A 20,172-nucleotide genomic window follows, 5' to 3' on the forward strand; every position below is an offset into this window, starting at 1 on the left:
ATATTCATCATTGGGTTTTCAACTTTTGTGTGTGTGTGAGGAAGATGAGCCCTAAGCTAACATCTGTGCCAATCCTCCTTTATTTTTTTGTATGTGGAACATCTCCACAGGGTGGCTGGTGAGTAGAGTAGGTCCACGCCCGGGATCTGAACCTGCAAACCCTCGGCCGCTGAAGTGGAGCATGCAGCACTTTAGCCACTCAACCACAGGGCCGGGCCCCGAGTTTCCAACTTTTAGAATTTTAAAGACAAAGCATGATGATATCTATCCTGTGTATCGATGAGTGTCGACTTAGTGGAGTATGAACATGCAATTGTTTTATTTTGGCTTTCCACTGCATTATATCCAATCCTTCATCTCCTCAATGATATTTTGGGCCGATTTCATAACTTCCCAGTCTCCTTTGGTTGTTAAAACTTCCAATCGCATATCTGATTGCAAAGCTAACATCTCTGCTCCTCCCTCTCTTAGATTCTAGCACCTTCAGTATGTTGTGGCAGGGAACAGGAAGTAAAAAAGGCCAAAATGTCTCTTCACTGAGCTGGGTGAGGTTGCAAACCTTTACTGTTCATTGTTACCGCTTCTTCAGCTAACAGGGCTCTTCAGTTGTCAGTGCTCTCTGCGGGCAGGGATCTATGTGTTGACTACGTTGTGGAGGCACGTGCATTGGTTATTGGAGGGCCCTGTGGGGCCTTTCCACTGCAACTTCCCTCTGATGTGGGATATCTGAGTCTGGTCCAGCGTTTTCCAACCCACCTTGGCTCCCACCACTGGCAACTCATGGCCCCATGCTGCTGAGCCTGTGGTTGGCCCGTACAGGATCCTGTGAACGTTTTTAAAAGGCCCTTCCCCCTTTAGATGGACTCAGTTTTGGACCAAGGTGCATGGTTTGGGGAGAGGAACATGGGTTGACTCTCAGCCCCTTCTTGACCCCTGAGCCAGGCAGCTCTGTGCAGGGTAACATCTTCATAGATGTCATGCAGCCCTGGCTAGGGTCTTCTTACTTAATGGGTTGCTCTCTTGGGTAGGATACTGACAAAATGGCTCAAGTTCAGGTATCCACCACCACATCTACTCAACTCCCAGAACATCCCCATTCCAAACAGCCTGCCTGGTTGCCGTTTCCTCTCTCAGCCCTGGTGTTTCTGCCCAACTCCCTTGCTGAGGTAGGCACATGAGCAGATGAGCAGCTGTGCTGCCTGAGCAAGTGTCAAATCCAGGAGAGAGATGCCAGTCTCTCTTTCTTCCAGGCACCCTCAAGCTTTATGAATGATTCTTCTTGGAGCCACAGGCAACTCACTTAGGAACTACAAGTATTGGGAGGAAGACAAGCACTGGTATAAGAAAGCTAACTTATCATTTGCCTTAGCAAGTGGATATTGTCCAGAATGAATCAAGAACTAACGGTCCACATATTATTTAGAGGTATGAAGGAATGAAAGAACCACAAGAAGAACTAGAAGAGAAAGAGTTGAAAGTGCCTTCTACTTGTGTTTCCCCATTTTAGAGATGAGGAAACTCTTGTGAATCTCGGAGATTAAGTCTCAGAGATTAAAAAAACTTCCAAAGTCTTGCAGCCAGTAAACAGCAGGATCCGGGTAAGAAGCCAGGTCCGCCTGACCCCACAGCCCCTGCTGTTACCCGATATTCCCTGCGGTCTCTCATGAGTTATTAACGGCCCGTTTGCTCCTACATTGAAAAAGTGGGCTCTGGCAGGGTTGTGGAAAGGGGAGAAGAAGAAAAACAAGCTTAGAGTTTACTAGGCTTCTCTTTAATTTCAGAAACGTTGGTTTCATTGAGGGTACTTCCACAAGTCTGAGTATAATTTTCAAATTGTTTAAAACATAATTTTCCTAAAATACAAAGTGAGTTCATGTCAAGTTTTATTTAACTCATCACTGAGGGAACCAGCAGAATGACAAAACTGGTTCAAAGAAGGATCTATATTTTTTCAGGAAAAAATTCTGAAATAAGATTAAGTTAGATATAAAATGGATTAATGTCCTAGGGGGTGGGCAATAAAGCCACAAGGTTTAAAGTTATCTCCTTTAATGAACGGAAATCATTTGCACCTCTACTGAAGAAACAATTTATTGTGTCTTCCCAAGTTTTCTACATGCAAACATCTAACTATACAACTGGCCCCGAATCTATAATAACAGCAAAGTCACACAAAGTTACATTCTCCTGGAAAATCAAATGACCTCTTACGCAAGCCTGTTAGACACTGCTCTATGGGAAAGTTAAAAGGACATAATCATCTTTTTGCCTGATTTCTTTTTTTATTTTTTCTTGACTCATGCTAGTAACCCACACTCGTCACCCATGTTAATAATCCACACTGGTCACCCAACTTTGGAATACAGATCACTTGCCTTTATTCTAATCCAGAAGATAAAATTTCAAATGATGAAGCAAACAAAAGTATTTTCAAGGCATCTACTTCCCTAAGATGGATATAATCCTAACGTCAGATTCTCGAGGGCTGGGTTTGAGGTAGAAAGAAGAGGAGTAGGTCTTTTCCACCAGTGATGACACAAGTAGGAGTAAGATTCAAAATATTAAACCACCAGTAGGACACAAGACCAGCCGCTCAGGATGGATGCTCCCATAGGGTTGGAGCAAGATGGTGCAGGGGGCTAGTGGAGGACTTGGGCCAGATGCTGTTTACCAACAGGTAGAGAAGTATTTCCACCTTTTAAAATTCAGTGTGGCTATATGGACATGTTCTGGCTGAATGTTAGTCATGCTCACACCCCAACCTCTGCCACCTTCCCAATCCTGACCTGCCCCACAAACACAGTCATGGTCACTCACCCCCATCCTGCCTTAAGACTCCAGCCCGTTTCTCCCTTCTCTCTGCCTCTTGGGCTTTACGGACAAGGAAGAAGAGGGCAGGGAAAAGAATAGGGAGAAGGTCAGGAGTAGGGAAGAGAATAAGAGAGTTCTGATGCGTTCTGCATCCACGTCTAAGGGAAGGAACAGCATCAGACCTAGGATGGGAGGAGCAGAAGTGACTATTGGTACTGCTTCTAAGCTCCAGGGATGCAGCAGTGCCCCAAACAGACAATTGCTGTCCTTATCGAGTTTATATTCTACTAGGAGATATGAAAATTATGAGTTAGTGTATTTGAAAGCACCTAGTGCTGGGCTTGACACGTGGGAAATACTCAACCAATATCATGACCTTCTCTCCCCCTTGTCCTCAACCACATCTTTGCAGCTTCCCCAAAGGCTTCTGAACACATAAATAAAGCTGGAACCCCATCTGGCTGAAAAAGTCAACCATCTGGAGATTGGGAAATATGGGGGAACTTCTAATGACTGGATATTTTTTTCAGTTTTTCAGCCAGATGTTTGATGTCATCCAGGCCCATCTGTAGCAGAAATAGCAGTTTATTGAAGCTCTATTCTAGAATTTTAAGTTCCCTGTCCTAAAATCCTAAATGGGCTTTCTTTTCTTAGTAGGCATTTTTTTTAATGAATAGAAAAAGTAAATATTGGCTAATGAAGAGCAATTCAGGAATCAAATATGAAACTATCAGAAATTTGGAATAAAAAGGCCATTTAGATAATTTCCAGGGCACAAAACTGGCCATCCATGGGTCAAATTCAGCTACAGGGTGAGTTTGGTTTGGCTGGCACTGTGTTTTTTAAAAGTTGAATTAGTCGCCCACATTTTAAAAATCAAAATTCTACATCTGGCATTTTAAAATTTGGAATATTGAGCCAAATTTGGTTTCCCCAGGGTAAAAATCAATTCCAGCTAAGTAGGAGTTGTCCCTCAGATGGGGCTGGTGCTCTCCAATTTGCCGCAGTCCGTGTCACTCTCTATTGCCCCCATATTGAGACCAAGTTTCTTCTATCTTCTCAAATGCACTGTTACTTTTCCTCCCATAGAACTGAGTTAAGAGGACTGTGAAATGCTTGTTTCACACTTTAAATTATCTGCCTAGTCCACGTGAACATATGGATTTTTTCCTTCCTAATCTAATCTTAGCTGAAGCCCTGGTTTCAGAATTGGGTAAACAGAGGTCCAGATGAGGAAAATAACACGCACAATTCGCATTACTCTTAGTGACAGAAATGTGATTAGTACACAGGGTCTCTTGCTACTAGGCCTGTGGTTTTCCCACTATCTAAATACATCCCTTTGATTGTATCTGGGACTTCAAGAGGTCCTCTTAATGAGAGAATCACATTTTGAACGTGTTCTCATTCAAATTCAAACGCTGCCATTGAAAACACGCAGCAGGTTGGGGCACCACTTTGTGAATGCCTTGCATGCTTTCCAGATAATGAGTCAGGCATGCGTTTTGGTTTCTCAGTGTGGGTGTCTCTACATAGGTCGATTGTTTTCTCATTCAAAGCGTGTCCTTTGCTGCCTCTGAGTTTGTGCCTGTCTGGTGGCTCCTGCACCCCTGCAGACACTGCACAGGCATGCTGGGTATTCTGGGCTCTGGGGCTTCTGAATGGAAAAACCCATGTGTCGGGGCATTCTCAAGCTAATGTCTGTACCAGTAGCAACCTATCCAGCAGAGCATGAAGTAATGTTGTGTAGCAAATGCTCTTCGCCTAACACGGCTTAGGTGAAGTACTGCCTGCTGGGTTATGTATGTGACCTTGGGCAAGTCATATGACTTCTTTAGGCCTCAGTTTCCTCACCTATAAAACAAGGATAATAACAATACCTACAACATTGAGCTCCTTTGAAGATGAAGGGGGTAATTTTTCAAAATTCTTAGAGCAGTTCCAGCACATAGTAAGTGCTAAATGTAGAGGACATTTTGGTGAGTTATAGAAATGAAAACTGGAAACATCCTCTCTCTCACTTGAGCAATGTGATCCTTTTTAACACATGTAGTCGCTCCCAGGCCTATTGTAAATTCTCAGTGCATAGTGGCTTTAACATCATAATTGCTTGGAGGACTTTTAGAAAATCCAGATTCCAGTGATGCACCGCAGACCTATGGCAGCAGGGAACCCAGTTGAGGGGCCTGATCGTCTATTTTTTAAAGTTCCTCACGTGATTCTGATGACTAGCCAAGTTTGGAAACAATTGATGTAGTTGTCTTATACTTGAATATCTTTGGTGGTGGAGAACTCATAACCTCTTAAAGCTTCCCATTCCACATTGGGTAGTTACTTATATTAAGGTAAAACTGTTTTCCTCTAGCTCCTCCTTCTACCCCTCGAGGCCACACAGAACATTTCGAATCTCTCTTCAGTATGACAACCCTTCAGACGTTTGCAGGCAGCTGTCATGTCCCTCCTGAGCATTCTCTTCTTTTGAACAAAATAGCCACATTCTCTCATGGCTCTTAAAAAGTGTAAATGAACTAACTCTTCTAATTTGATATCAAAGAAAATTGAGCTACAAGACCCCCCACTATCCTTTGACGTTAAAGGACCAGAAAAATGAGGATGTTGAGGCTCTGGGAGAGAGGAGATACTGAATGAGAGATGGCTGTACCTTCATTCCAGCAACGTATGAATGCTGCCTACTGCATATGTCTCCCCATGCAGAAATCAGAGGCTCCTGCAAATTCCTTGAACACTTGATGTATTCAGTACATGAGGAAAAATCTTGGCCTCAGATTTCAGCCAGGTCCATCTAGTGCTGGTTATATGGGTATAAGCATAGCTAAAAAATCATTGGGATTCATTAAAGTTCATGCATCTTACTATATTTAATACTTCAAAATATGTTAAAAAAAAATTAGCTGGGCCAAATTGCATGGAGACTGCAACAAATTTTCTCAAAAGAGTTCACATGACCAAGAACATATCTTAGAGTCATCTGATTCCTTCTTGATTCAAATTCTCACTTCTCCCACTGAGCCCACAGAATGCCCGAGTGCGGTTCCAATTCCTTGTACAAACTGTGGGTGTAGGACATGATGTTGGAGAAAAGAGAAACCCTCAGTTGAGAAATTCTGAGCAAGGGTTCAGGAATTTTAGGCCCTAAGAGGGGGAGCCGAAATTGGTGTTTAATTGTGCATTCTCAGGTTTGGTTCCATGAGGCAAAAGAATTGGAAATTACTAAAACATGGTCTACATATGTGCCACTTTGAGCTTGGGAAGAGCTTCAGATTTTTTATGCCATTCCTAGAACCATGTAGCCATCAAATCACCCACCAAATCACTGCTTCACAAAAGATTATTCAAGTCCTTATTGTCAGTACAGGAAAGGGAATTATGGAATTTCCCTAAGGTAAATGACTTCACCATAACTGATCACAAATAGCAGATTTTTGTCAATGTTTAGGAAAGAATTATTCTAGAATTTCCATCAGTATGCTGGATACAATATAAGCTTTGGGTAGTGCTAATTCAAGACTACCTACTCCAAACTAATCATTTCCCAGATTACTAAACTGAGGGTTAGAGAGGGTAAGAGTCTTTGCCAAGGTCACACAGATAGGTTGCAGGATTAACCAGGTCTTTCGACTTCAAGTACAGAGATCCTTGTTGCATTGAATGTAGTTCTTTCCTACCTGGGCTTCCCACCAGTTGCAAATTTGCCTTGCAAACACAATCAATTGTAGTAGTGCTACACTCAGGAGAGCAGTTGTTCAGAGTGTCAGGACATGGGAAGGAGGCCAGGGGATGACGCAATATTACACTAGCAAGTGATGTCATAGCATGATTTCCTAAGTGATTTACATAAATGCAAGTTCTCAAGAAGCCCTGACAAATGCCAGCCAGTGGGCTGTAAGCATGGAGAACCAATGACAAGCAGGGGACGGGAGCATACAGAAAACCCAGGTTTCCTTGCCCATCACTGTGACCAGCTTCACAGATTCCCCAGAAACCTGAGAAAACTCCCTTCTGCCCCTCTAATCCCCTCTGATCTGAGAGTGTCTTCTCTCAGGTACATAGGCTCCAAAGAACTTTGCTTTTCTTCTCTGTCTTTCTGTTTTCTCCCACTGACATCCAGGCATTGCCTGTGATGCTGAGAATGACTCCTGGTGTAGTGAAAGCAAGTTTTATAGGGAGAAAGGATACCCAGGAGCTTGGCATTCTAAAATTGGTCCGTCCTCTTCATTATAACTTAGAACAAATTCTCATTTTTTAACATTAGAAGTGACAGGCTTCGATTCTTGGAGAATCCACCTCATGTAAATATCATCGAAATATATTTGTTGGGCTTTGGGGATGATTTAGGAAAGAAGACAGGTGGATTCTAAGCACCAAGACTTCGGTTTTGTTTTGATCCCAAATAGCGAAAGATGTATTAATAAGGACGTTTTCTTAAAATGTCTGTGTGTTCATGTAGGGGTTCACACATGTTAGTCTAGAACTGGTTGGTAATGGAAGTTCATGGAAATATCTGGTTAAACCAAACTCAGAAGAAACTGATAAGACTGTGTTGAGAAATAAGGAAATAGCTCAAAGTGTGCCAGTCTAGGTCAGGGACTCTCATTCTTTCTCTCTTTCTCTGTCTCTCTCACTCTCTCTCTTGTCCCCCCTCCCTCTCAGCCTCCCTCCCCCTCCCTCCCTCTCCTTCCCCTCCAAAATGCAATTTAAGCATAGCCAAAGACCCATCTCAAGCCAGAGACCAGAGCGGTTCACAATATGCCTAAGGATTTTGGATTAGAAGACTTTTGTCAACTGCAGAAGCTGCCTAGAGTGCCACAAAATCTCATCTCATGAAGCTTTTACAAAAAACAATCAACAAGACTCAACCCCTTCATTCCACACAGCATTCGTCTTGCTGGGAACAGTCTGGACATCTGCACGTTCTCAGCAATAATTTGAGCTATTCCTCTTTCCTTATCACTGCCTCCATCTCCCAAACACCCACTGGAACATCAGAATATCAGAAACTGGATTATTTGGGACCAGTAAGAGGAATTTGCAAATACCTTCTAGGCAGCAGGTCCTCCACAGCCCCGAATGGGTCATTACTTCTTCATTCTTCCTGCTGGTTTCATTATCACTTGTAGATTTAGTCCTGCACACACCTCTGGAATATAACCAGTAGTCCGTGCCCACTGCAATGGTCATTAAACTAAAAGCTGCGAAGGCTCCCACAGTGGTGATCAACATCTGGATACCTCTGTCACACATCCTCATAATTCTTCATGGTACTCTGGATGGCTGGGGGTGCAGAGGGAGCTTCAATGCCAGAGGGGAAAATCACTCTGCAGCTGGATAACCTAGCACAGGCGCTTCCAAAAATCCGAGTCTCCTTCTGTCAGCATCCACAGGGACTTTGGGAAAGCTGGGATTTCCTGTCAGGAGCTCTGTCTTGTTCTCTGGGTCGCCTATGGCCCTCGGAAGGGTGCAGGCTCCAGGGGATTGGTCCACATCACTGCTGCTTTCTGAGGGTCCCTGGGTTCCTTTCATTCCTCAGGAGCTTGGTAAGGATGAGGGTCCGTGCAGGGCATGGCTCCAGAGCCTGAAGATGCCAGCTCGGTTTGAGATGCGCCTGGCTCCTCACAGCCCCAGGAGACTCAAGGCAAAGAAATCCAGAGAGGTCTGTGTGTGTGTGTGTGCGTGCGTGCGTTTGTGTGCGAGCGCGTGTGCTGGGGGTGAGGGCGGATGGCAAAAAATAGCACTGCTGGGAGGCGAGTCGCTGAGAAGAGTGTTCATTGCTTCCCCAGCCACCCAGGAAAGCTCTCCGCCTGCTCCCGACACCCCCGCTCAAACTGGAGAAAAGACAGTCCTGGGGCGGGGGCCGGACGGTTTCACCGGAGGGCAAAGGTCCGTGGTGCTGAAGGGACAGCTTCTCTGCTGCTGCTGCACCCCCGCCTTTCTAGCGCCCGGCCTGGAGACCTGGGGTGCTGAAGGGTCGGTCCTCCCCCATGCCCTTCCCCCCGTCCCTTCCCAGACCAGCCAGCCGGCTCGGCTCTGCCTAGTCAAGCCCACGCTCCGCGCAAAGTTTCGGGAGCCGAGGGTAGTCAGCGCCCCGGCTCCTTGGCGCTGCAGCACAGCTCCGTTCCTCCGCTCCCGGAAGGGTTAAGGAAAGGGGAAGGGGAAAGAAGCCCGCAGCGCACTCTGGGGCTCTCTCGCTCCCACCCAACGCGGCGTTTCCCCCCACCAATGAGCCAGGCAAGTTTGCCTTTTGCTGCGGGCGCTGCTGGAGCCCATGGGGAAGACCGAGTCTTCTTAAAGGGACCGGCGACTCCGGGCGACGTTTCTATGTCTCACTTGGGCGGGCAAAAAGTGTTCTCACAGGCACATCTGTGTATAGTCTATCTCAATTTGGTTCCCCAGAAAACAAACCAATATGTCTACCCTCCTTTCTCTGGAGCTCTGGTTTACACCGGAGACAACGTGCTCAGATCAGAGCCGGAACTGTTCATATACATGATTGTGTATTCCTAAAAGACAGAAGGAGCTAAACGTATATAGACTCTGTTGTACACATAGCAGGGATTTGGGGCAAAGGGGTGTGAGTACCGGTCTCTGAATTCACATATATATTAATATCCCTACATTTGGGGGTGCGGAGGCGATAGATTAAAGGCGGGAGAGCCACCAAAAATGTCAGATTCTTTCCAAGGGTGCTTGGGATATTCATTTGTTAAAATCCTTGTCTCAGTTAGACTAGGAGGCAGGTGAAGTTAGGTCTGCTCTCCTTGTTAGTCCAAAGTGCACATGCCACTGCACACCTGAAAGCTAGTGAGACTCTCCCTTCGAAATAGTCAGTGTTGCAAAACAGCGTTTAAGCCAATTTTTGTTACTATGCATTCTGGCACAGCCATGAGTCACACTGAGTTGACTAAGGACAGTCCACAGAACGCCTTTAATATTATTTTTTTCCTACAGCATGATGGAACAGATGCCCAGAGGCTGGGTCTTTGGAATTGAGGTTGCTTGGGCTGTTTCTGCAGTCCCTGAGATGTGTCCATAACCAACTGTCATGTTTGAATGTTATTTAACTGGACAAAAATATAATGGGAGGTAAACTCAAACACATATAGTCCCCTGGTGTCATCTCTGGCTGTCAGTCTGAGAGATTCCTTACAGATGAGTGAGTAGCAGCAACGTATTGAAGAGTTCCCAAATGCAGCTCACAACTTCTCAGTGACTTTGCTACTTTTTCTTTGGTGTTAAACTCACTTGAAGATTTGGTTCTTGGTATTAGACATATACGCACTTTCATGCATAGGTTTGAAGATATAGTCATGGTGTATTGTGTTTGAATGTTTACCTGTGCTGTGTCCAATTTAGTTACGAGCTCTGAGTACCTGCGAATTTGTTGAAGTGAAGCAGGTATGCAAATACGTGTCTGTGCCTGCATGCAATGTTGTGAGCCATGTGGCTATGTTTGCTGCAGATGCATCGCTCTGTGCATGTGTGGGTCTACCTGCCTGTGTATATGTATACTGTCAATTTGTGCACTTATATTCATTTAATTGCATATGCATGTGTCATGGTCCATTGATTTGTGGGCAGGAAGTAGAAATGTTGTAAATTTGCCACACAACCAAAATGGAACAGATAAACTTGGGACCAGAGCCACACTAGCCATGCCCCTGAAGAATGACAGGAAATAATGGGGGAAAGTATACAAAGCCTTCTATATAAGTTACTTAAGTGTTCTTCCTTTCCTAAAAAGAAAACTTCCTTCTCAATAAAGTGTCCGGCCTTGATTATTTATTTTTTTGTTTGTTTATTTATCTTTAAGGAAAAAGCCATATGTAACATGGAGGTGAAGTGGGTCTCTGTTGGGAGGGATTATTAAATGAGTGGAATTTTCCTTCCTTCCCCCTCAGATATTTAAATAACATGAAATAATTAATAATGACCAAAACAGCCATTCAAGGATCTGTTTGTTTCTTCACTTACTCCGATAAGGGTGAGAAATGTCTTTTCTCAAATCAGGACCGTGTCGGTGGAACGTCAATGGGCTTTGGGCCGTAGGGAGAGTATGCTCCAGTCACTGCCTTCAGCAGACCCACAGTAACACAACAGCAGCTCCGTCTCCACCTCCTCAGCTCTGTAGTGTAGGCCCCACAGACAAGGTGTGGTGCCCGGGAGGTCCAGCAGAAGGAATCAGGTCTCCAGGTAGGACAGTGCGGGGTTGGGGGGAGAGCTTGGGAAGATGAAGGTGAAAATCATGGGTCAGGATGTGGACAATTTTTCTGAAGGAGAGAAAGGGACGCATGTGACAAGAATGAAGCTTTATGCTGAGCCTTTGACATGGTGAGGCAGGATGATCCTTTGCAAGACCTGCCCTGGCCAAAGCTGCTCACAGAGTGTGGGGAGTCCTGAACCTGCATTTGGAGCAAGTCAGAACACCTGACTGGAGTGGGTGTGCGGAGGCAGGGAGGCCGTCAGTCAGCTCCCAATGGTGCCTCCCCACTTACTAGGGGGTGACCTCATCCTTTCATTCAATTGAATGTGTAGGTGTGTGTACAGAGGTGCGTAGAATCAGCGTCTAAGCCTAGATGTAATTGCTCATTTTCACCACCAGAGGGCTCTTTCACCAGATCAATCAGGGACCCAAGAGATTCAAAGCACTCTCTCTTCTCATAGTGATGGAGCCAGACTTTTTCTGTGTCTGCTGACGATCTTCTCTGATCCTACTAACGTGGCGGGAGACTGGGAGGCATTCAGACAGCTTAAAACTGACGTTTGATTCTCTTGTTACGGCTTCTTCTTTTTTTCCTCGGTCGGACTCTTAGCCGGTAGGGTAGCTGGCATGGTGCGTCCGTGCTTTTTTCTGTTCATCCTCTCATACATCCGAGTTAACCTCACCTCAGGAGGAGGGGTCACTGCTCCCTGGAAGCTGTTGTGTCATTTACGAAGGGGTGCTGACATCTGATTCAACTCAATAAACGCTTCTTGAGTGCCTACTACGTACAAGGCATTCTGATTCGCACTTTGGAGAATACGAAGGTGTGGTTCCTATGCCACAAGGAGCCCGTTACAGAGTAGGGGATATTTTGTTAGTACATTTTGACTGTAAGTAGCAGAAACTCACTGGAGCTAATTTAATGGGGGGATTTGGTATAAGGATATGGTGGGGTTTCAAGGAAACTTTGGGCAAAGACACAATCAGGTTTCGTCAAGGAAATGAAATCAGGCAATAAAAGCCATCAGGAGTCTTGAGAGTCACTCCATTTTTATCTCTGCCTCTTTTCATGTTTTTAGTTGAAAAAGATTGTTTTGCTTTCTTTACTCTTTGATTCTCAAGATGGAAGCTAGATTTTGAGTTTTCGTGTTTTTTCTATCCAAGAGACTAAACTGAGCAGTTTTAATCTGAATTCTAAATTTCCAGGAGAGACAAACTGATTGTGTCATGTACCACTTCCTGGCCCAACCAGTTGGTCACAGAGACAGGGTCATGTAGCACAAACACGGCTATTGGGACAAGCCCCTGTGAGCTGTGAGTTGGAGAAGGGATGACACTTTTCAGAGTAGGAGGAATTTCCATGAGATCTCAAGAGACAACTATGAAACTTCCATGTGATTCGATTTTGGAGCCACTCTGATGACGCCCAGGTGCTCAGCAGTAAAACATGATCATGAATGAGAAGATGACATGGCAGGATTTAGGGGCTCTGAAGATATTTGAGCTCTCTGCCAGAAGCAGAACTGAGCTGGGTGTCAGTGGTACCAAACCAGCCTCACCTTTGTCTATGCTCTTCTTCCGAGGGACATAGGTTAAAAGAGAAAAACTCTTCTGAGGCACCCACATGGGTATAAGTCAAGGAGATGGTGAAAACCAAGCAGACGTAGACAAAGTGATGTAGTGCCTCCCATCTTGTAATTTCCCCTTGATGTTTTCACATGGTCTAGTTAATAGTTTTCTACTTTTAGATGCAATCTATAGAAAAAGCATTGAAAGCCAAATACGGTTATAAAACACATCGTCACATTATTATTTAAACTTTAGCCTTACTAACGTTCTTTCAGTCTCTGAAAACCCCTATCCTATCTCACCCAAGTGCTTGCAAGTTCTTTTCCTACTGTCTAGGGTGAGGATAGAAGTTGGGTAGTGCAAGGTGGGGAAGGATGGCAGGGGTGCAGCGTCCTGATATTACAAAGGCAACAGCAAGATATGCTGTCCACAGCTGATGGAAGGAGAGCTAGAGGTTTGAAGATGCTATTGAAAGTTACAAAGGAAACCAATAAAGGAACCAAAAATGTTCTACAACTATACTTGGGGTGAAGTGAGCTACACTAAGGCAGAAGCAGTCACCGTGGATACCTTTGGGGAGAGAGACTGGACTGGGACCAGGACAGCTGCTTTTCATTACAGCCCCTTTGATTTTTTTAAATCTGTGCATGTATACTCTGATAAATGTTTAAAGTTAATTAAAAAATAAATGAAAACAGTAAGCAGCCTGCCACCTGTCCATCTCTCGCAGCCACCTCCTGCTTTATCAGTATAGAAATGCCAGGTGTTTCCTGTGATTCATCCGTCTATTCTCTGGGTTTGGAATGCACTTCCCTGAGATATTCTTCTTATAAACAAACTTTTATTTTGAAATAACTTTGAATTTACATAAAAGTTGCTGCCGCCAGATGTTCTCCTGGTTTGATTCCTCATATCATTCATATCCCAGCTCAAATGTCACCTTCTCAGAGAATCCTTCTTTGACTGCTCCATCTAAAATAACACCCCATACTTCCCCTTGTCCTCTCACTCTGCTTTGTTTTTCTCCATAGCATTTATCAATATCTGACATTATCCTATGTACCTGTGCACATATGTACATATGCATGTATATAATGTTTTTGTGTTTATTGTCATCTCCCCAACGAGAGCAAAGAATTCCGTGAGGCTGGGTGCTTTGTCTTGTTCGTGTCTAAGTGACGAGCCCCTGAAACAGTGCTCAAGATATAGTAGGCACTCAATTAGTATTTGATTAATCAGTTAATTGCGTAAATGGTTTTTATCGTTCACATACTGTGCTAGGCACTGAAGAGTCAATAATAAGCAGGAAAAAACTTGTTCTGGATCACCGGAACTCTCAGTCTGGTGGCAAGGATGGAAGTAATGAACAACTAAGAACAATGGTAGTAAATGCTGCTGGTACCCCACAAATGCCCAGATCCCCCTTCCTGGATGGGTGCATTTGCTCCTTCAACCCTAACCTCCCCACCCCTCTCCCTGCCCTCGGCTGCCCCTTCTTGGGAAAATTGCTCTCAGCTGATAAGAGCTGCCTCACCCAAGGAACCACCAGCCTCTCCCCCAGGGGAAGCCTGTAGTCAATGAGTGGCTGATACAGGCGTGCAAAAGGCTGCCCTCTTGTCAGAGGCGGGGACAACTTAGCGGTACAATTTATGCTCCAGAGTCATCTGTGGGTGAGGCCAAGGCTGGACTTTGCCTGGGATCACATCCTTGTTTGACTCTGGCCCCTTACTCTGCGGTTCTCAAACTTTAGGGTGCATCAGAATCACTTAAAAGGCTGGTTCAATGACAGATTCCTGGGTTTCCCTTGCAGAGTTTCTAGGGTAGCTCTTGAAACTTTTCATTTCTAGCAAGTTCCCAGGTGACGCTAATGCTGCTCCTTTGGGAAATCACAAGTGGAGAATCACTGCCCTTCCTTATACTGTTTCCCGTACTCCCTTACAGGTTTTCCTAAAGATCACTCCTCCTAAGAGTCAGCCGCCTCTGAATCCCTGCCTCAGGCTCTGCTTCTGGGGAACTGCATCTAAGACAACAAGGAGGGTTGGTAAGTGCTCTGCTGGGGAAGTGCAGGTGAGGGACAATGAATGCCATTGAAGGTCATCAAGGAAGGCTTCACAGAGGGAGTCCCATTTAATCAAAACCCTTAAAGATGAGCAGACAAGAGCAGGGGAAGCTGTGTTCTAGGCTGTGGGACTTGTATGTTCAAAGCCCTGGGGCGTGAGGAGTTGGAGGGAATGAAAGAAGTTTAGGATGGCTGGAGTGTAACGTGGGTTAGTGTGGCAGACTCTTCGTGCTTGAATACTACGTACAGATGAGACGTTTGGCCATGAATACTCTTCCAGACAATATTGGAAACCTATTGGCTTTTTGGAGGAACTATATTGCCAAATACTTCCCAAGCTTGATATGTAGCAACCAGTGACTATTAACCCCTAAACAGGTAAACCCCTAAAAGATTCCACAGCCAAATAGGAAGATTGCCCTCCCCCAATTCCATCTTAGATGAGTCCAGGGAGAAAGAAGGACAAAGAAGAATCTTCCAGAAGGCAGATAGAAGCATGAGGGAAAGTAATGGATAAGGGAGTTCCTCCTTGCTAGCCAGGAAACTTCTTTCATTCTCAGAAAAGAGAAATTTTGTTATTCCTGCTCAGTTGGGTTGATCATTTCTACAAACCTGTGGATGCTATGTGTACCTCAGTCTCTGCTTTTACAAGGACCTCATGGAGCTGGCCCAGTGGTGTAGTGGTTAAGTTCTCATGCTCTGCTTCAGTGGCCTGGGGTTTGTGGGTTTAGATGCAGGGCGTGGGCCTACATACTGCTCATCAAGCCATGCTGTGGAAGTGTCCCACATACAAAACAGAGGAAAATTGGCAAAGATGTTAGCCCAGGGCCAATCTTCTTCACCAAGAAAAAAAAAAAAGAGGAAGATTGGCAACAGATGTTAGCTCAGGGCTAATCTTCCTCACCAGAAAAAAAGGACCTCTTACTGGTTATCTGGTTCTATCTGCATAATTGACTAATGGGTGTGCTGGTAGCAAGTAAGTTATCTTTTAGTTTAGACCAAGAAAAGACACCTACAGACATGCCAAAGAGGCCTGCACATTGCCCAGAAATCCTACCCTCTGAAGAGGCGCGTCTTTGTCATTGTCTTCTTTGGAAAAAGGTGGATGTGTTCTGTGTATGGAAAGATATTTGCTGGCAAAGGGGTGAACTGTTGCAGAGGCTGCTAGTTGCTCACCTAATAGCCTTTCTTCATTTCTTTTTAACTAATAAAACTCCAATTGTGATTGGGAACGCTCTCTGTCTAGTCGAAAGAAAATTACATTTTCAACTCTCCTTGAAGAGAAGGGCGGACCTGTAACAAAATTCTGACCAATAAAATGTAATTAAAAGTTGTTTTGTGGACTATAGCCAAAGATGGAAACAACCCGAGTGTCCATGAACAGACGAATGGATCAACAGACGTGTTATACACCCACAATGGAATATTATTCAGCCGTACAAAGAATGAAGTTTGGACACACGCTACGACACGGATGAACCTTGAAGACATTATGCTAAGTGAAAGGAGCCAGTCACAAAAAGACACATATTGTCTCATTCCACTTATATGAGGTACCTGGAACAGGCAAATTCGTGGAGACCAAGTAGACTAGAGGTTGTCAGGGGCTGAGAGGAGAGTGGAATGGAGAGTTAGCGTTTAATGGTTGCAGAAGTTTTGTTTGGTATGATGAACAGTTTCAGAAATAGTGGTGATGGTTGCGTAACATATTGAATGTAATTAATGCCACTGAATTGGACACTTAAGTGGCAAGTTTTATATTACTTACATTTTACCACAATAAAAAAATGAGGGAGAAAAAGTTATTCTGTGGGATTTCCGGAAAATCTCCTTGAAGGGGGTCGGTGCTCAGACTTTGCTGGAACGTGTGTTGCGTTTTGCTCTTCCCTTTCACCCTGCATGGAACTAGAACTCAGTGCTGGAGTTTGATTGGCCTTTTTGTTACCATAAGGTGATAAGCACAAGTTTAGGGATGGCAGAAAATAAAATAAAATCGAAGAAGCCTTGGTCTCTGATAGCATTACGGAGCCACCATTCCAGGCCAGGACTGTTTATCTCCAAAATTATTAGTACATGACAAAAACAAACTCCCTAATTTATTTCACCCCATTTTAAGTTTAGCAGATGAACATAAATCCCGATTTATACAGATGAAGAGAAGCGGAATTAGAGAGGTGGTCTATTGGTCATGAAGCTTCAGTTGACAGAAACTCAACATAAAACGTGCGTAAAACAAAAGCAAGCAATCAGCGCATGCGACTTGCAAGTGCAAAGTGACTTAAAATATCCTCATGAGTGACTGGATCCAGGGCTGCAGACAACGGCAGTCAGGATCTGCCTCTCCGTCCCAGCGCTGTCTCCGCCTGCACGGGCTGCATTCTCAGCCCGCCTCTCTTCTCAAGTACCAAGAACCCCAGGCTTGCATTCTACCAGCTAAGCAACCCTAGAAGAAAGAGCACTGTTTTCCACCAACAGTTTAAAAAAATGTTGTGGGGCTGGCTTCTCATTGACCCATTTGGTTCACACCCACCTGTGTCAATCGTGGTTGCCAGGAAATGGGACTCATTGATCTTCAGGTCTGGGCTGTCCTTCTGTCCCTGGACACACAAGGAGGAAGATGAGCTTCATCTTAATCTGTGAGGCCTGAGAGTGGGTGAAGGACTGATGCTTTAGAGGAATTTGAGGGTGCTCTTGTCAGAAGAAGGAAGTAGAAAACACTGTAGATATGTGGATGCCAGGTCATGCAGGGCCTTTTAGCCACGTTAGATCGTTCAACAAATATCTGTTAAGACCTGCTTGTTTACCAGGCCCTGCTGTAGGTACTGAGGACGGAGCAGTGAGCAACAGTTCCATGCCCCTAAGGAACTTACATTCTAGGTAACAGAGACAGCCAGTGAGCCTGTACCCAAACAAACAAAAAGGGCAGGAAGTGACACATGCTGTGAGGAAAATAGAAGTGGGTCATGTGACAGGATGTGAGCGGTGTTGGCAGTGGAGGAGGGACTGCTTAGGTAGTGCGGTCAGGGAGGGCATTCTGAGGAGACTCTGAGCTGAGCAAAGCCGATGCACGCAGGAGGAGTCAGTCCTAAGAGGAGCTAGGGAAAACGTCCCCAGCAGAAGGATCAGCAGGTACAGACAACCTTCTCACAACCCTGTTGTGAGAATGAACATGGCTTGTTGAAGGACAGAAAGGATACTGTGGTGGGAATCCTAGGAACAAGAGGAAAAATTATAGTCAGTGAGGTCAGAGAGGTGGGCTGGGGCCAGATTATACAGAGCTAATGGGCCAGGGTGAGTAGAGTCGGGTGTTCTCTAACAATGTGAAGCCACTGCACCATTTTAATCAGGGGAGTCACATGATCTGATCCATATCAGATCCATATCAGATCTGATCTGATCTGACCAGATGGATCTGATCCATCTGAGTGGGTAACGGACCCTACAGGTGCAAGAGTGAAGCCCAGGAGACGGATGAGGGGGCTGTTGCGTTAACTCGGGAGGAGACGTTGGCGTCTTGGACCAGGCATGTTAAGGATCACGACTTTCTCCTGAGGGTGGCGGGGGCATCGAGAGGCTGCAGCAAGGAGGGCTGTGATCCAGCTTGTATTGTTAGTGGTACATCAGAGCCTCGGCTCCGCTCCCTGGAGGAGAAATAGCGGCAGAGACCAAGAAGATGGCAAGAAAATAGCAGAGCCCTTTGGCCCCAAGCTTCCTCAGGGCATTCGTTCTCCTCCCGCCTTCTAGGTTGAGATATGTGGAAGGAGGCGCTGGCCTTTCCCCAAGACCTGACGAAGGAACCGGACTCAGGTTAGAGACCCCAAATGGTGTCCTGGACAAACAAACTTCCCCAGGAGAACTAGGAAAAAGAGGCTTTGTTCTTCTCTAATCCAGAACAGGTTTGGGGGACAGAAGCTCATATCTACAACCAAGCACTGTACTTTGTGCCTGGCTGAAGGCGTTGATAGAGAGTATGGGGTTTGGAGTCAGTGGAACCTGGATTCAGGCTCTAATTGCATCACTTGCTGCGTAACCTTGAGAAAATTATTTGACCCTTCTGTGTCACTCTTTCCTCAGAAATAAAATAAGGACAGCAATACAACCTATCTCTTTGGCCGATAGGACCTTCTTCTTGTGTAAGAAGATTACATGTGCTAATACACATAAGTGATTAACACAGTGCATGGCACGTAGGGAGTGCTCAATAAACGTCAGCTCCAGCTATAAATAAAACAGTGATGCCAAGAAGCCAGCTCACTTAATGAGATTTATTTTAATCTGCCACCTTCAGAATCACAAAGGCTGACTATTATGTGGGTAATCACTTTCCGTGAGACTAGTGCACCAGGAAAACAAAATGACCCCCGAGGCAGTTAGGGATTCAAAAGGTGTCTTTATTGAGAGATGAGATAAACACCTCAATAGACAACTAAGAGGCTTAAAACCACTTTGGAAACCTTCCTAAAATCAGAACAGGATGTGGTTTAGGGCTTTTCCTGTCGGCTTAGAGTGTTGGCCAAGGCCCCAAAGCTGAAAACAATAAGCATGAAATATTCCCGCATCCAGAGCCAAAGAGCTGCCAAGTGACTCCCCAGGGCTCACGAGGAGACGGCCAGACAGGGCCTGCAGCCCTCGGTCCGATGACTCCCGACTAGGCTGTAGGGACGGAAGACTAGGGTTCAATGGGGTGGAGGGGATAATGAGTTGGGGGCTCAAGGGAGGAAGGTGCTCTGGCTCTTCTTATCCCATCCCCATGGTGGAGGAGGGCATGTCTCTTCCCTACAAAGCCAGGTGAGAAGAGGTCCACTCAGCTCATTGGAAGGATAAGGGACCTGCAAAACGGGGGACTGACTCCTCACTCCCTGGCCAGTGCTCGCTGAGCTGTGGAGATTCTAGCCTGGCACCTGGAACAAAGTGCGGGGCCAGAACACCTGGAGGGAGTGCTTGAGAGAAATTGATGTGTTGTCTGGGGTTCGGAGCACGCATGAACACATGAACATAGAGACTAGTGCCTGATACCTGCCTGGAGAACCGTGAAGGCAAGAGGCTGGCTGGAGCAGCCTTCCATTCCAGGGCGAGGAGAGAGGGCATCACGAAGGCAGCTTCGACTCCTAGGATTTGGTGTTGTAAAGATGCACTGAGTGCCATGTAATTACGGAGGAATATAACTGAGCTCAAACTCTCCTCCATGGGACCACACTCACGAAAGAACAGCATTTGGATGCCAGCAATGCAGAGAGCATCAGCAGCCAAGAGAGAACCACTGATGGCACCATCTCAGTAAGAAGACTTTTCCTCTTACCCTCTACCCACCACCCCAGCCCCAGAGGAGCCAGGAACAGAGGAGGGGAAGCAGACAAGGACATCCCAGCCTTCTCCTCTCCCACTGTGAAGCCCCCCGACTCATGGTCAGGCTGGGGCTAAAAGAGGGAAAGACTTCGAATTGAACGTGAGGTTGAAGTTTTGATTTTGACTGAATTAGAAACCTTTTCATTATGAAAAAACTAAAAACATACAT

At 45.4% G+C, this 20,172-nt stretch overlaps 1 protein-coding gene and 1 long non-coding RNA gene across 4 annotated transcripts in view; one reads left to right on the forward strand and one right to left on the reverse strand.

Moving 5' to 3' along the window:
- The window catches only part of CACNG3 (calcium voltage-gated channel auxiliary subunit gamma 3), an 80,347-nt gene extending 71,185 nt beyond the window's left edge, over nucleotides 1-9,162 (reverse strand). The window contains exon 1 of the mRNA XM_070568298.1: nucleotides 7,869-9,162. Coding sequence (XP_070424399.1) covers nucleotides 7,869-8,079 — 211 coding nt within the window. The 5' untranslated portion in view covers nucleotides 8,080-9,162. The remainder of the gene's footprint in view (nucleotides 1-7,868) is intronic.
- LOC139074899 (uncharacterized) overlaps nucleotides 8,351-20,172 on the forward strand; it is a 37,980-nt gene continuing 26,158 nt past the window's right edge. Inside the window, exons 1-2 of one of the 3 annotated variants that reach the window (XR_011524810.1) lie at nucleotides 8,351-8,482; nucleotides 14,540-14,639. This is a non-coding gene — a long non-coding RNA (uncharacterized lncRNA). Of the gene's footprint in view, nucleotides 8,483-10,909; nucleotides 11,020-14,539; nucleotides 14,640-17,670; nucleotides 17,787-18,401; nucleotides 18,465-20,172 lie in introns of those variants that run through there. The other 2 variants (XR_011524811.1, XR_011524812.1) reach the window with 2 other exon arrangements.

This window comes from Equus przewalskii, chromosome 12 (assembly GCF_037783145.1).
Source record: "Equus przewalskii isolate Varuska chromosome 12, EquPr2, whole genome shotgun sequence".
In the NCBI taxonomy this organism is placed as follows: domain Eukaryota; kingdom Metazoa; phylum Chordata; class Mammalia; order Perissodactyla; family Equidae; genus Equus; species Equus przewalskii.